This window comes from Bombina bombina, chromosome 6 (genome assembly GCF_027579735.1).
Source record: "Bombina bombina isolate aBomBom1 chromosome 6, aBomBom1.pri, whole genome shotgun sequence".
Lineage (NCBI taxonomy): Eukaryota > Metazoa > Chordata > Amphibia > Anura > Bombinatoridae > Bombina > Bombina bombina.
This window is the reverse complement of record NC_069504.1, coordinates 89038324-89055738: the sequence shown is the minus strand read 5'-3', so window position 1 is coordinate 89055738 and position 17415 is coordinate 89038324. Positions and strand designations below refer to the sequence as shown.

Below are 17415 nucleotides of genomic sequence, written 5' to 3'. Positions count from 1 at the left end.
CTACAGATAGCTGCCTTGATCGACCCAGTCATCTACTCTCATCTGATACCATCATTTCTAATGAAACTGTTTCATAGCTAGTCAACATATGACTACATATCACATATAGTTTTCTATCTGAAATTTTGTACTCACACCTCCTTATACCACTCTTGCATTTATCAAAAGAAATTTCAGATAGGAGCTTATCTTTAAATTCTGTTTTTATTATATGTGTGTTGCTGTCAGTTCACTATCCACTAGAGACTACTCCTAGCACTACACCTATTTGCATCTGACCATCAGCTTATAGAGGTTCACATCTTGGTGACACAAGGGCGCCCCCTATTCTCCTCTAATAATATTAATCTTATTCATACACTCATGGGCAATGGGCAATCTAATCCAAAAAGGATGGTCCAAAATAGCCTCAATTTGTCCTAGAGTATCATATAGTAGGGTTGCACCAATACCATTTTTTTATGACCGAGTACAAGTACCGATACTTGTTTTCAAATACTCGCCGATACCAATTACCGATACTTTTTTTTTTATGTCATGTGACAGTTTACCAAACACAATACAGACTAATTATTTAAGATTCCTTTTTTATAATTATAAAGGACTGTAATTCAAAAGACATTATGAAATAATAAAAAAGTTCACTGAACATGTTTATAAATAAAAAATATTACAATAAAATATTACATTTAAAGGGGTGATGCAATTGGGTTGTAGGGCTGTTATATAACATCAATCTGACATTTGTATGGAGGTTAGATATTTTTGGGCCATTTCAGCCAGAGCTGAAAATCTGTTTAACTGCCCAGTTCTTCAGGGGTTTGTCTGAACGAGGTACAGTGATCTCTCCTACGATAATACGAATAACAGCAATTTGTATTGGCAGAACATTAGTAAACAATTTTTTTTTGTTTAGTCTCCACTCCAGTTTAAAATGAAATGGGAACATGCAGTTTGAAAAAAACACAAGATAGCATATGGGTAGGAAGTGGAGGTATCGGTTTAAGTATCGGTGCATTTGCACGAGTACAAGTACTCATGCAAATACTTAGTATCGGTACCAATACCGATACTAGTATCGGTATCGGTGCAACCCTATCATATAGTATTAAAAACAATAAGTTTTTGGCTGAATGGTCAAATGATTGTAGTTTGAGCATATCTATGTGTTTATAAATGCAAACTGAATAAGACTTAGGGGTAGATTTAACATGCAGCGGATGCAGCTTTCTACCCCTGAAGTCCGCCTGAAACTTAAGTTAAAAAGCAGCAGTTGTAAGACCACTGCTCCTTAACTTGTTCACCACCTTTTAGATGACGGACTGCAATCATCCTGATCCAATTGGGGTGATTGACACCCCCTGCTAGCAGCCAAATGGCCAATAGCAGGGGGCAGCATTGCACAAGCATTTCACAAGAAATGTTTGCGCAATGTTAAATGCCGACAGTGTATGCTGTCAGAATTTAGCGATGTCGGACGGACATGATTCGCTACAGCGGATCATTTCTGCCTGGCCTTTGATAAATTGACCCCTTAAAATAATCATTAAAAAACCAAGGGCAAAGTGACATTTCAAACAGATATATTGTTTAATGTCAATATCATTGTCTCATTTTCAGATCTTTTGGTAAACTAAAAATAGGCAAAACATCCTTTTTGGCACTGAATACCTGCTCTTGCATTTTGCGTTATCTATATTATACCCTGCTGATAATTACCAGCATAGTTTTTCCATTACCTTCCATTTTCCTATGGCACCTGTCTTCCAATTGTTTTTTACTGCTCTTGAAAAAGACGATTCAGTCGTTGAAACGCGTAGAGCCAAGCCAAAAAAGAGCCTTTTAATTATGTTTTAATAAATATTTGTTTGCTACAACAAGTATTTTGCTGCCTTTCTTGGAAGTAATTTAAAGCTACCTACCACGCACATTTTATTCAGCAAAAGATACAATCACCTGCAGTGCAATTTCCATTATCTACAGATACTAAAGCACAGTGTGGAAAACTGGGACAGAGATCCTTTTGAAGAAGCTGAACTCTGAAATTTTTCGGAGTGAGTATACTGCACATTATTTTGTTGTCAACTCCTGCAAATCACAAGTTAAGTTTCTTTCTTCAGTGTGCACGTCAATATACACGAGATTCAAGACCAGCGCCTCTATATATTTGATCTATATTCTACTCACAGTCCTGTTGGGAGAGACTGTTAGAGGGCAGCGGTCACTTAAGAGGGGAGTATTGTGCTCTATTCTAGTCATTCTGTACATTGTGTTGTTAACATCTAACATATCTGTATAGTCTTTGCTATTAGCTATACCAGCCTTCCTACTTAGCCTGACCAGGGCCGTCTTTAATATTGACTTGACCCTGGGCAAACATTTTCTTGGGCCCCCCACCCTCCATGCAATTTTGCTCTCCACCCCAACATCCCAAAAAACAACTAAATATATATATTTTTTTAAATTATTAGCCCAGTTATTATTATTAGTGGATCATCCACTGCCGGGCTAATCATTAAAAAAAATAAAAAATTGCAATATGTGAAACTGGACCTAAGCAGTACTAATAAGTAAATAAATATATACATTCCTCCAATATGGATTAATTTAATATGCTTTTGAATGTGATTCTGGTGTGAGGTTAGCTGGTTAAAGAGATTTAGGACAACCAACAGGAGCAAAGCAAGGTAAAGACTGAGGAGGAAGCATGGAGGTGCAGACAAATATAAGTTTACTGACTGGAACAGCAGAACTACTATGGGAAGCTGTAAAATCTGAGACAGAGAGAAAAAACAACTATAAAAATAAACCTTACCTTAATGTGTGAAGTATCAGCATGACACTATACATCCACCACAGCAACACATGTCACTTCTTTTCTAAGAACAAGTTCCCTCTCACCCTGCACTAGAAAATGCTGCATGGGGAAGGGACGTGTGTGCACTCACTTATTCTTCCCAATAAAACCTTTCTACAAAGCAATGTTCCCTTAACAAACTTCTGTTAGTTGATCTTAGGGCCACAGCAGAAAGAGCAGGTCTAAGGGGACCAGCAAACTAGATGTTGTCTGTCCAAGGCTGCATGGATACAGTGTGAGATGAGTCACACCGCCTCAAGACTGAAGAGAGCAGTGTGTGCAGCTGCACAGATGCTCAAAGTCTCACGTGCCTGCCACTCCAGCTTTCTGCTGCATGTGCCTACAGTCAGCCCTACCCAGAAACATCCCCACCACCAGAGCAGTTACCTGGTAACAGTGGTAACCCCAGCAGGACCTTTTCTGATGCAGTGGGATTGGCAGGATGCCAAGTTAGGGAGTAGCATTCAGTGCTGCACAGTGCACATCTAAAACAGCACATGACACTAGCTTGGCATGTCACATGACAACGGCATGGTCTGGCACAGTTTCTCACAAATACCGGTAAATATAAGCAGAGAACTTTTGACTGTGACAGTATTAGGACTGACTGTGTGTGTCCCCCATATCACATGCCATCAGCAGTCTGGCATGAACCAAAAAAAATATATATTTTTTTTAGGACTCTTGGGCCCCTCAACCAAGACTGGGCCCTGGGCAGCTGCCCCTTTTGCCCTGTGTTAAAGACGGCCCTGAGCCTGACTCCTACTGGACTTCACCCTTTAGCCACAGTCTAAGGTCTGTTTCTTGCCTATTTAATTTAAGGTCTCAACTTGCCAATGATTGTTTTCACAGAAGTGTTCTGTGATATATGGTTAGTTATGCATTATTGTCTTTAATAAAGCATTGCAAACCATTCTTCTCTCTGTCTGTTCATTTCTGGCTAGCTGTCTACAACATTCGGAAATGTCAACTAAGTCATGTACTTAGTACAGTGTACTCAGAGCAGTGCTATTTAAAAAAGAAGTACCAATATTTGGCAGCTTCCATTTTGAGACGAAGAATGTTATTGGCTTTTGAAAGTAAATTTATTGAATTTATTTATTTAAGTTTTTTTTTATAAATGAGTTACATTAAAAAAAAGTTGAAACACAACATCAAATCTTACATGCATGGTGTAATAAATTACATATTGAATTCCTCAATATTGATTTTTTTTATCATTGATTTAATTTATTATTAAATATAATTGTAATTTTCTTTCCTTTTTTTCTTTGTTTTGTGATGAAAGGTCATAAAACATTTAACATAAATTAAAACAAAAGTAGAAGTTCTTTATGTATTTGGTCTTAGGTATTATACTATAAAAACATAATAATTTAATATTTTATTTCTGATAAAGAAAATAATCAATCATTTATTTAAAGACATAACAGAATTGCATGCAAATTGTATTTTAGAAGCATTGTCGTGTTTATGTGGCTTTTAAATATGTGTCTAAGACTAGGATTATGGATGGTGAAATAAATTAATTTTGAAATTCAAACAGCACATTGGAATTTCCTCTTGACATTTGTTCTGTCAGTTGAAGTTTGCTATAGAACAAATATTAACATCTGAATATTCTATTTAACATCCATATTTTGCTATATAACAAATGTTTTTTTGCTATATAACAAATATTAACATCTAAGTATTCAACTGATCTTCTAATTATTGTATCTGAATTTTGATTCCAATATGTTTACTTTGAAATATTTGAGAATCAATAATTAAATGTTAATATATAAACATTTAAATGTTATACTTGATATTCATTTGACAATTGTTTTAAATGAAAGAATTCAACCAACTTTAAATACTTTATATTTTTAATACATTTTATATTGTTAATAAATATATTGAAACAGACATCAATGTCTAACTAGGATACAGAAAAGTGTTTACAGTATAGGAAACAGGTACATTTGTATTCTCTGTTAACTTAAAACTTCACCAGTTGCCTATAACAAATATATCAATCAAACAAGCCTCTTTCAGTATGAGAAGGCAACTTTAAAATGTGACTGGCTTAAAGGGACACTCAATCAAAATGAAACTTTTATTATTCAGATAGAGCATGCCATTTTAAACAACTTTCCAATTTAATTCCATTAACAAAATGTGCACAGTCTTTTTATATTTAAACTTTTGGAGTCACCAGTTCCTACTGAGCATGTGCAAGAATAAGTGTGTATGCATTTGTGAATGGCTGATGGCTGTCACATGGTACGTGTATGCATTTGTGATTGGCTGATGGTTGTCACATGGTACAGGGGGAGTGGAAAAAGACATAACTTTTAAAATTGTCAAAAAAAAATCTACTACTCATTTGAAGTTCAGACTAAGTGCTATTGCATTGTCTTATTATCTTGCATTTGTTGATAATGCAAATCTACTGTGTTGACTGGTCCTTTAAATGGACATAAACCCCCAAATTTTTCTTTCATGATTCAGATAGAACATACAATTTTAAACAACTTCCCAAAGTACTTTGTATTTTCAAATTTTCTATGTTTTCTTGTTATCCTTTGTGAATGGCAGGAAGGTAAGTTCAGGAGTATGCACGTGCCTGCAGAACTATATGGCAGCAGTTTTGCAACAGTGTTATACATTAGCAAGAGCACTAGATGGCAGCACTATTTCCTGTCGTGTAGTGCTACAGACATATGAATGTTACCTTTCTATCTTTTCAACAAAGAATAACATGCGAACTAAGCAAATTTAATAAGAGAACTAAATTGGAAACTTTTTTAAAATTTTATTCTCTATCTGAATCATAAAACAAAAAAAAATGCGTTTTATGTCATTTAACTGTAACTCATTTTTTGCATGTTAACGCCTGGGGGCCGAATGGCCCTGAATGCCCCTGTTTCCGCACGAGCCTTCAGGCTCACCGGAAACAAGAGTTAAGATGCAGCGGTCTTAAGAATGCTGCTCTTTAACTCGTCCGCCTCCTCTGAGGTGGCGGAGAACAATCAGCCCGATCGAATACGATCAAGTTGATTGACACCCCCTGCTAGCGGCTGATTGGCCTCAAATCTGCAGGGGGCGGCATTGCACAAGCAGTTCACCAGAACTGCTTGTGCAATGTTAAATGCTGACAGCGTATGCTACAGCGAATCTTGTCCGCCCGCCATTTAATAATTCGGCCCCCTGTTGTTTTACTATTTATGTCAGGAGATTACATTTTGCATACGCCCAAAGAGCCTTCTGAACATTTAATAAATCCGTAAACACAACTTGCTCATCCGACAACCATGTTTTGTGAAAAATAACAAATAAACCATATATTTATTTTATTTATTCTAAAGACATAATGAGATCTGAAAACTAGTATTTCAAACTATAAATGCTATATACTAATACACTAGATTTACTTTTATTTGTTATATTTATTTATACATTTTAAAGCTCAATTCAGTATGTAAAATAATTGGACTTTTTGTATAAGACTAAACTCCAAGTTCATAAAGCTTTGATCATTGATTGTGTATGATCAACAATTCTTATCCAAAAAAAATTGTATAAATAGAAGACTTTGAAAAAAATAATAAACTTTGATGAAGCAGATCGTTATTTGTTTATTTTAGCTTTCATCATTTTGATGGAAGATACAGCCATCTGAACAGCACAGACATAAAAATAAAAAGTAAATAATATCATATGGGAATGATTTTGGAAGTCTCCTAAATCAAATTTCTTAACTATAAAGACTTGGCATGAAGTTCTACTAAATAAACTGTTCACAAATGTACATAGAGGTAACAAACAAGCAAACAAACAAAATCAACATACAAAAAACATGAATAAATTACAGTTAATCTAACGCAGATTTTATTTTTGGGTCAACATAATGATGAGGCAGGGAAGTTTTATATTTCCTTCTTTCTGTGGATAATCTCAATGATCAATTACTGAAATATTATATACTGGACTTTATATAGTACTAAGGCTTCCACTGCCTTTTTATAAAAATGTTTTAGTTTAATGTATGCTAAATTAACATAATATTATAAAGGTTTTATAAAAAAATAAATATGTTTCATTTGAATTACATTTTACACTTATGGAACTTGTACACAACTAAAGCACAATAATTTAAATGTCTATTTACGGTTGCTACAATGAGTTTGAATTTTTTTTTTTCAAAGAAATGTCTATAATATTTAGCAAAATTATATGAAGTTGCCAGTTGTATCCATTACATGAATTGTGTTTATTTTTAATGTGGTCAAAACTTGCATTCAACTACATTAGATAGTCATTATAGATACTGATTTAACTAGTCTGTTTTACTTTAGGGCTACAATAGGTTCAAATAGTGGCATTTCTAATGGATTGGAATGGCATAGTAAAAAAAATAAAAAAAACACCTGTGTTGAGTTCTTAAAAAAATTCAAACAAAAAAGACCCAGACCTGTGAAATAATAATAAAATATAACCTTTATTGATCCAGTATAAAAGTAAAATATAACTGGAACACGTTTAAAGTCCATAAAACCGAGTGCAAAAGATACTCAAATGTATCCCTCTATGACATCTAACATGTTTCGTTTGGAGCATAATCATGGATAAAAAGTAGAAGGGGCTAACCAGTGTTATAACCGTGACACTACTAAGTTATTGGTCCATAGTTCACCTGTTGCCTAATGTCTAACATTCCATCTGTATTTCTTAACTAATATGGAATCAAGCCACCTCAGTATCTTTATAGTACATTGCATATAAACCAAGAAAGTTATTTATATATAACAGAAATGTTTGTTCAACACAATCATTATTATTGTAACTTCAATATTTGATATAATTTGGTTATATTTTATTATTACTTCATGGGTTAAGCCGGTCTGGGTCTTTAGTTTGAATGTTGCTGCTTCGCACCACATAACCTATAGGCGGGGGGGAGCTACCATTGGTGCAGTGGCACCAGGGCCTAAGTACTAGGGGGGCACATAGCAGTCTATACATAGGCATGTGTAGAATGTGTACAATCCTAATGCAGGGTTACCTTTTATTAGTACGGGTTGCAAGTCTATCTATTTATCCTTAAAGTCAATATACAGAGCGACATGTATATTATTACTATTCCTTAACACTTTGTTACCTTTGAGGGGCCCAAAAAAACATTTCACACAAGGGCACCCTGTTAAGTAGGTCCACTAGTACCTACCCTAGTAGGGCTTACAGTCATCAGATGGGTGTGTTACAATGTCAATATAGAATGTCTCTCAGCAGCAATCAAAGATAGCAGAGAGCCATAGCAGTCACTGTTTGTATTATTTGGATGAAAGGATGCAGTGATCTGGGTTAACTAACTGGGGATCCTGATAACTTTGACTGGTAAGCTAACAATTTTGGTGACTGGAGGATTTGAGTGGCGATTGTTAAAACACATTAACCAATTGCCAATTATAAAAATACATACATTACATTTTGAGGAGAGACACCGGTGTTGTTGCTCCACTATTGTGGAGAAGCTTTTTTTTGATAGTTTTACAAATTCAGAGTCTTAAATGGATAGGAAAGTCAAAATTAAACTAGCCTGATTCTGATAGAGCATATCATTTTAACAAACTTTTAAATTCACTTTTAAATGAAATGTGCTTCATTCTCTTGTTATCCCTTGTTGAAAAAGAATATGCACATATTCTACACTAGTGGGAGCTAGCTGCACATTTCTATCTTGTGATTGGCTAACTAGGCGTGTTTAGCTAGCTTCCTGTTCCTTCAGCAAAGGATAACAAATTTGACAATAGAAGTAAATTATTAGATTAATTCAAATTGTATGTTCTATCTACATAATGAAAGAAAATGCAGGGGTTAACTGCCCCTTTAACATGGTAACTGCTAATGGACTGAAGTAGAGACTAATATTTGCTATCATATTTCTTTAGAAATATTTAGGATAAGCAATTAGAGACTATAACATTTTTAAAACAAATTAATGATGTGCTATAGCCGGACAGTTGTTGTGGGATCTTTTGATCAAACCCTCTGGCCCATAGACATGCTCATAAGTCAGTAAGTTTAAGTTTTCCTCCTAAAGCATGGATGGTTGTATGAGTTTTTTATATATATCTATTTTTCTAAGTACTTACAAATAGTTTTGCATTGAAGGATTTGACTAAGATTTAGCTTTTACTAAACCAAATAAAATCAAATTCACTAAACAGAAGCCATAGTGATGTTAATTTGGCTATCCAATAAATGGCTTTATACATGTTTCCAAAATAATGTTTGAAGTTCTCCTGAGGTACTCAAATATGTCCACTAGATGGTAGCATTTATCTACATATGTCACAAAACAAGCAATATATTTTCCTGGAAATTAGAGTCTATCAGATTTCACACCAAAATTAAATTTAAAATATTTCAAGAACTTTAACAACAATATGTGGAATAAGTAATAACAATAACAACTGTGTATTTAGCAGCAAGAATAACACCTTGTAATGTATGTGTCCATGCAGAGTGTGACCCTTATAAGGGCTTCTTTGATACAGGAGGTTACAGTGGGAGAAAGCAACACCCTAGGGTGCTATAGTCAGTGGTTAATGTAGTGGCACACTGACAGATAAGGGAAGTGTTTCAGGGTGGGAAGATTTTGAAGATATGCTTTAATTAATTTGGGGGCTTAGTGCTATCTGTGAAAAACAGTGGACAAGTGTTAGTTACAGAACGTTTTGTGGTATAAGAAAAAAACTCATCAGATTTACAGTTAATTAGTTTAAGTTGGCATAATAGGGGAATACCAGCAGATAGGGAATTAATTAAGCACAAGTTTTATTATGACCATGAGGAGTTAATTCTGGTATCCATATGACAATGACATATACAGTTACCTCCTATAGCAAATATTAATAGAGTTTGGGGTTAATAATTTATTATTTGATATTTCTTGCTGGTCTGATGCTTATATAAATACTTTTATTAACGTTAAGTGTAAGAAATGCAGATGGTAAAAAGAAAACTGACATCTAGCACAGCAGCACTCCACGATTTTTAAAGGGAAAGTAAACTTCAGATTTCAGATTGTAATAAATAATGATTAATTATGCATAATGCAATGACTTTACAATATGTTTTAATTATTTACCATATTTTCCTATCATTTAAGGGTTAAAAGTGTGAGGTTTTCTGTTCTTACGACAGGCTTCACAAACTGGAAACTCCCACATATTTGTCCCTATTTGCCGTCAACAGAGATGATTACATAAGAACTGTAAAACAATGTAATAACTGTGGCTAGCCGTGTCTTCTCCAGAAGCAAGTCTGGATTGGATCTTCCAAATAAATCAAGTGGTGCCTAAAGTTTTGCTCCAATAATGCTCTCACTTACCTAATATGTTAGGTCATTTCACAAGGGGTGTACTGTCCCTTTTAACTAACAATCACATTTGGCTATCTTATTTTAAACTTTCATTAACAGTGTCTTTGCAAAAGTATGAAATGCAAGGTTTTAGTGTTTTATATAAATTAATAAATTATTTACAGAAAAAAAAAATTCTTAATAAATACTAAGGGCTAGATTACAAGTGGAGCACTATTTAAAACTCCCGCTCGAGCGTTTACTGTACTAGAAGTAAGCTTTTTGCACAAGTCGGGTTGCTCTCGTATTATGAGTTGAAAGTAAACTGTTTTTGCTTGCGTGCTAACCCAACGGTCCCAAAAAGCCAAACTTAGAATATTGTGTGCGTGATAACGAAGTCAATGGAGCAAACATCCACTGTATATCTTATTGTTTATAATCATTTAATTGATAACCATACAGAGACAATTGAAATTATTAAATTCTGTTGTTGTTAATCAATATTATATTACGTATATGGGGATAAATATTAATCAGTTAGATAAATCTCTATGTCTGCATTCATTTGTAAAATAAATCTATATATGAACGTACCATGATGTTGCAGATCTGAACAATGCGTTAGAGGGTCTCCATTTCTGATATCTTGTCTTCTTGTGCGCCTAAAAGGTATATTAAACAGTATGAGAACTTTGCAATATATTTACATTATTTTTTTCTCTTTTCCTGTAACGTTACACTGAGTTTCTATAAAGTAATGGGAGCCACCATGTTTTAACTTAAGTTCCCTTTTTACGTTTCCCATGCTGAAGACAATTAGGGACAAATATAAAACAGGCAATAAAAGACAACGGCAAAACAGGGCTGTGTGGAACATAGAATATTCTAAAAGGGATCCCACACAGCTTTGTTTGCACAGAGAAAAATAGAAAACAAGTTCAAACATGGCGGTGACTATTATTTTATAGAAACTAAGTATAAGTTCTTTATAGAAGCTAAACCTTTAAACATATTTTCAATATTTAAACAACTAACATCCTTGTACAAATACACATGTACATATTATTCTAAGGCTAATATTTGTTTTTAAATACTTCATTATGTCTAGCATGGATTTACTGTTTAACATCACTTAAATAATCAAGAGAAGCTGTTAAATGGGCATTAGGCATATAGGACAAATTTATCAAGAACAGTATATAGGTTTTAAAAAGAAATAGCTTAAGATAATTTGCCATTTTATTTCCATTATGAATGCTAATCACATGACTATTCATTATCTATTGACTTGTATTTTAGCCAATTAGTACTGTGTTCTGCACAACTCCATGGGAGTGAGCACAATGTTTACTCTATGGCACACGTGAATTAGCAGTGGTTTAAATGTTATAAAGTATATTCATATAACAATGTTGGTTGTGCAAAGCTGGGGAATGGATAGTAAAGGTGTTATCTATCGTTTTAAACAATAACAATTTTAATGTAGATCGTCCCTTTAAGTGGTTCTCGTTTTATTACTGCTCATTGGTAAAATTAAATAATTACAAAAACTTTTTTTGCTACTAAATAACATTCATTTGTTTCTATAAACAATACATGTAACACACTTTAAATACCATATTTTACATTATAGAACATTGGATTCAATTTCACTCTAAGTTTCTTTGTTATCGCTCTGAAAGTGAATTACATAATGGTAGAGTTAAGAAGACTTTGACACAGGCACGCATAGGACAATGGCAGGTTTTTAATTTTTTCGTTCATTGCCATTTAATCATTTCTTACCAGGTTCTTTACACTTCTATGAGCAGGCTGTGTTTCAATCAATAGGATCTGTTCAATTTTTTATTGGGAAGGCATTTGCTGCCTCTATCAGAGACAATTGGAAATATTGATCAAGGTAAACTCTTAGACTTTGAATGCTTAAAATCTGTTTAATAACACACCACAGAAATTTAAATGTAGAGTGTATTTTTAACCCTTCTAACACACACTATTTTTTTAAGTCTTTCTCTGTGATTAGCTTTGGACCAAATGATTTAATCTACAAAGCTGGCAGAGTGAGTTTTTTTCAAGTATCAGAAAGAATTCATTGTTGGCAGTCGCAGAAGCACAATTATTGATATCCTTTGTAAAGTAGACTTGAACACATGAGTGGCCGGTTTTAGTGCTACCTATCAAAAGTTCTTTTTAAATACGTATTTTGTTTGTTACAATATTGGCTCAGAAACAATGTAAACCAAGTTATTTCATTAGTCCCCTGTTATTTTGTTTTTGTTTTTGCTAAAATCCTCTTTGGCTAAAAATCCTCAAAACAAAGTGCCCACAACTTTTGTAAAGGAATTTCATTCATAAATAAATGCAGTGCAGACAATGCTTGGTTTAAATGGCAAAATGTCATTGTAAAAAACCACCAGAGGATTTGCCAAGTTAGGACACAGCAAAAGGGATTAGTCTCAGAACAGAGCTGTTAAGCCATTTTTAATCATCTCACTCAGCTTCCTGCATACAAAAGTCAAGTATCTGCAGTGTAGAGACTCTTGGTTGAATCAGTGATATCAGCTGTTACAGAGGGATAATCAGTGATTTTCTAGAAGGGATCAAAGTCATTCTATAAAGAAATGAAAGATGAAATACTACCATATGCATTGTATTTTGTATTATGTAATGTATTTATTAATATTCTGGTTATATGATTTGTATTTTTGTATCTATGTTAAAGGGATACTAAACCCAAATGTTTTCTTTCATGATTTGTAATAGAGCATGCAATATTAAGCAGCTTTCTAATTTAATCCTATTATCAATTTTTTCTACGTTCTATTGGTATCTAGATTTGAAAAAGCAGTTATGAAAGCTTAGGAGCTGACCCATCCATTTTTGGTTCAGAACCCTGGATAGCGCTTGCTGATTGGTGGCTACATTTAGACACCCATCAGCAAGCGCTACCCAGGTGCTGAACCTAATATGGGCTGGCTACTAAGCTTTCATTCCTGCTTTTCAAATAAAGATACCAAGAGAAAGAAAAAATTGGTAATAGGAGTAAATTAAAAAGTTGCTTAAAATTGCATGCTCTATTTGAATCATGAAAGAAAAAAATTTGGGTTTAGTATCCCTTTAACCCCTTAACAACCAGCGTTGTACCCTATACGTCGCTGCAGTCCTGGGCTTCTCTCTGCTGTGATCTCACTAAAAATAGCGAGATCGCACTATTACTGCATGCCCCATGAGTGGGGCACAGCAGAAATAGATTTGCAGAGTTACCAATGCAGAGAGGGCCACTCTGTGGCCCACTCTGCATCGGACAGCGGTGGTGCTGATCGTTGGTGGGAGCCATAGCAGGGAGACGGGTGGGTGGCCCATCGCCGGTGCGCTTTCCGGATCCTGCAAGTCTCCAACGTGAGCGTGCAAGGAGGCGGGGGCGGGGCTCGGGAGCGCATGCATGGTCATCAATTGTGAACAGTCGAAGGGAAAGGGGGAGGGTATTGAGGGGGGGAAGCTATACTACAGAAAATAGGGGGTTCATATATATATATATATATATATAAATATATATATATATATAAAAGGCAAATTTGTTAGTAAACTGGGTACTGGCAGACAGCTGACAGTACCTAAGATGGTGGCCAATAGGTCAAGGGGGGCTTAGAGAGCTGTTGGGGGGGGGATAAAACACCTTTATTTTTATACTGGCAGACTTTCTGCCAGTACTTAAGATGGCGGTGACAATTGTAAGGTGGGGGAGGAAAGAGAGCTGTTTGAGAGGTGTCAGGGAGGGATCAGGGGGTAGGATGTGTCAGGTGGGAGGTTGATCTCTACACTAAAGCTAAAATTAACCCTACAAGCTATCTAATTAACCCCTTCACTGCTGGGCATAATGCAGGTGTGGTGCGAAGGGGCAATTAGCGGCCTTCTAATTACCAAAAATCAATGCCACAGCTATATATGTCTGCTATTTCTGAACAAAGGGGATCCGAGAGAAGCATTTACAACCATTTGTGCCATAATTGCACAAGCTGTTTGTAAATAATTTCAGTGAGAAACCTAAAGTTTGTGAAAAAGTTAACAATTTTTTTTAATTGATCGCATTTCTCGGTAATATGGTGGCATGAAATATACCAAAATGGGCCTAGATCAATACTTTGGGTTGTCTACTACACTACACTAAAGCTAAAATTAACCTTACAAGCTCCCTACAAGCTACCTAATTAACCCCTTCACTGCTGGGCATAATACAAGTGTGGTGCACAGCGGCATTTAGCGGCCTTCTAATTACCAAAAAGTAATGCCAAAGCCATAAATGTCTGCTATTTCTGAACAAAGGGGATCCCAGAGAAGCATTTACAACCATGTTTGCCATAATAGCACAAGCTGTTTGTAAATAATTTCAGTGAGAAACCTAAAGTTTGTGAAAAAGTTAGTGAAATTTTTTTTTTTTTTTTTTATTTGATTGCATTTGTCGGTAAAATGGTGGGCTGGTGGCATGAAATATACCAAAATGGGCCTAGATCAATACATTAGGTTGTCTACTAAAAAAAAATATATACATGTCAAGGGATATTTAGGTATTCCTGACAACTATCAGTGTTACAATAAAAAAAAATGGTTTGGAAATACCAAAGTGCTACTTGTACTTATTGCCCTATAACTTGCAAAAAAAGCAAAGAACATGTAAACATTGGGTATTTCTAAACTCAGGACAAAATTTAGAAATTATTTAGCATGGGTGTTTTTTGGTGGTTGTAGATGTGTAACAGATTTGGGGGTCAAAGTTAGAAAAAGTGTGTTTTTTTCAATTTTTTCATCATAATTAATAATGTTTTTATAAAGAGGAAAATTACAGCTAAACACAAACACCACAAAAATGTAAAAATAGCCCTGGTAGAAATTGAAAAATGGTCTGGTCCTTAAGGGGTTAAAAGCGTTTTGTCATTCTAAACATTATAAATTCTGTCCAAAACTCAAACACAGGGAACTTTTTATTTTTATTTTTTAATTCTGTAATCATTTACCTGTTGTCAGATTTTGGAATATATTGAGATTTTATATTTCAAAAAGTAAAAACATTAATACAAAAAAAATTACTGTAGCCTCAGACTTTAATATCTAGCAGGAGCAGGTTCCTATCATTAATTATTCAGTCCCTATCATGTCTTTATTATTTTACTTCTGTATAGCGCTGCAGAATCTGTGTAAACATTACTAAAAAAGAAAGGTAATAATAATTGTAACAGTGATAAATATAAATCATTCTAATGTAGATTTTTTTTACCACTAATATAAAAATGTTTTCGAAGTGCTGGGCATATGCATTTTGTGATTACCCAAAACTCTAATCAGAAATTTCACAGACAAATGATTGGTATTTATGAATATTTATTTTTAGAATTCCCGATGATATCAAACAAATGTCAAATCTAAAAATTAAGTCAACAGGCGAGTTTATGAAACATGACACACAAAGCATCTGCATGCAGCTAAGTGGTAACTTTGTAAGCGCTCAACTGTTCTCCAAGTGCTTTGAAAATGTAGCAAATGGGACAGGGACAGACAGGGAATGACTTTTAAGGTTCCCTTTTCAAAGACAATGTGTTTGAATAAGGAAATAACTTTAATTACAGTATCTAGAGAATGCCCCCTTAATTAACATTCCCGTCACTTGGAATGAGACTAAAATATGGTTAGCTTGCGGTTTTGGAAGCTCGTGGTCTATAGTTATTTATTCAAGGACTAAACTGAGTATTGTGAAGCAAAAAAAAAACAATGAATGTATGTCTCCATAACTGGTTGCATTGTATTATTTCAAATAACTTTTAATATATTTAGTTCAGTTATGAACTATATACATGTTATATACAGTAGCATTAATAGATAGACAACAGTAATAAATAAAAGAAAATAATAAAAAAACATAAAAAATGTAAGGGACAGTAATATCAAAATTAAACATGTTCATGATTCAGATAGAGCACTCAATTTTAGACATCTTTCAATTCATTGCTATTATCAAATTTGCTTTGTTCTCTTTGTATCCTTTGCTGAAGTGTAAACCTAAGTAAGCTGATAGGAGCATGCAGGTGTTAGCAGGCTATGGCAGCAGTATTTGCAATAATGTATAACAATGCTATAAATATTCTTGCAACACTGCTACCAGGTGGCTAAATACAGGTGTATGCTCATGAGCGCACCTACAATTACTCTTCAAGAAATGATACAAAGAGACTAAATGCATTTGATGATAGAAGTTAATTGAAAATGTTCTTTTTTAATTTTACTGTTCTATACAATCCATTTAAGTTTCATTTTGAATTTACTGTCCCTTTAAAGAACTAATGATACAAACAATATATAGCTGCTGCTGGATAAAGCATTTAAACCAAAATATACTATAAGGTAATATGCCACTTTAAAATGTGCTCAGCTTTAGAGAAGGAGCAAAATAGTTCAATTCAAGTGCAGAATAAGATGATGAAAACTTATTTTGCCTACTACAGAAATTAATTTTGATTACCAACACAATGTTGTATACCACTTCATTTGTAGGGGGAAATCATTGAATAACATAAACTTTGAGACATATCTTTCCTAGTAAATACTAACAAAAACTATTTAAATTATAGAAATGTAATTATACATTAACTAAATGGCAAACATATTCAATGACCTACAACAAAGAAACCTTACCAGTCTTAGACCTTATGAAATCTTTCTGTGAATAAGGCACCAAACATTAGGTAATAAGCTCTATTCGGCTATAACTTCCAAAATCTATCTATCTAATCTATCTAAACTATCTATCTATCTATCTATCTATCTATCTATTTATCTATCTGTCTATCTTTACTATCAGTCTACTAAAACACTCTTTCTATCCACAAATTTACACACAGCGGGAACATTTGCTGATTATGACACTCGCCTGTAAGAGGAATCTAAAGATTGCAAGGAATCATGCTTAGCACACAAATAGTGTTACCAGTATGTTTTGAGGTTATCACCTTTTAGCAGTAGGAAAGTAGCGAGAGCATGAAGATCCATCCCAAGCACAGTAGGGGTCCCTGGCAAGGCAACACTCAGCACAAGCTTTTCCATAAACATCGCAGCGATGTAGCGGGAGCTGGGAAACTCCCATATTTGATCCGATGTACAGTTGTTGCTACAAAACAAACATATTATATCTTAGCTGAAAATGCTAAACTCAATCATATGA

At 34.3% G+C, this 17415-nt stretch overlaps 1 protein-coding gene across 2 annotated transcripts in view; it reads right to left on the bottom strand.

The window, feature by feature from the left end:
* Positions 1-17415, bottom strand: part of SEMA3A (semaphorin 3A) — a 308514-nt gene that overhangs the window by 10505 nt on the left and 280594 nt on the right. For both annotated transcript variants that reach the window (XM_053716510.1, XM_053716511.1), the window contains exons 14-15: positions 17204-17361; positions 10800-10867 (exon numbers count right to left, since the gene is read on the bottom strand). In XM_053716510.1, coding sequence (XP_053572485.1) covers positions 10800-10867; positions 17204-17361 — 226 coding nt within the window. The remainder of the gene's footprint in view (positions 1-10799; positions 10868-17203; positions 17362-17415) is intronic.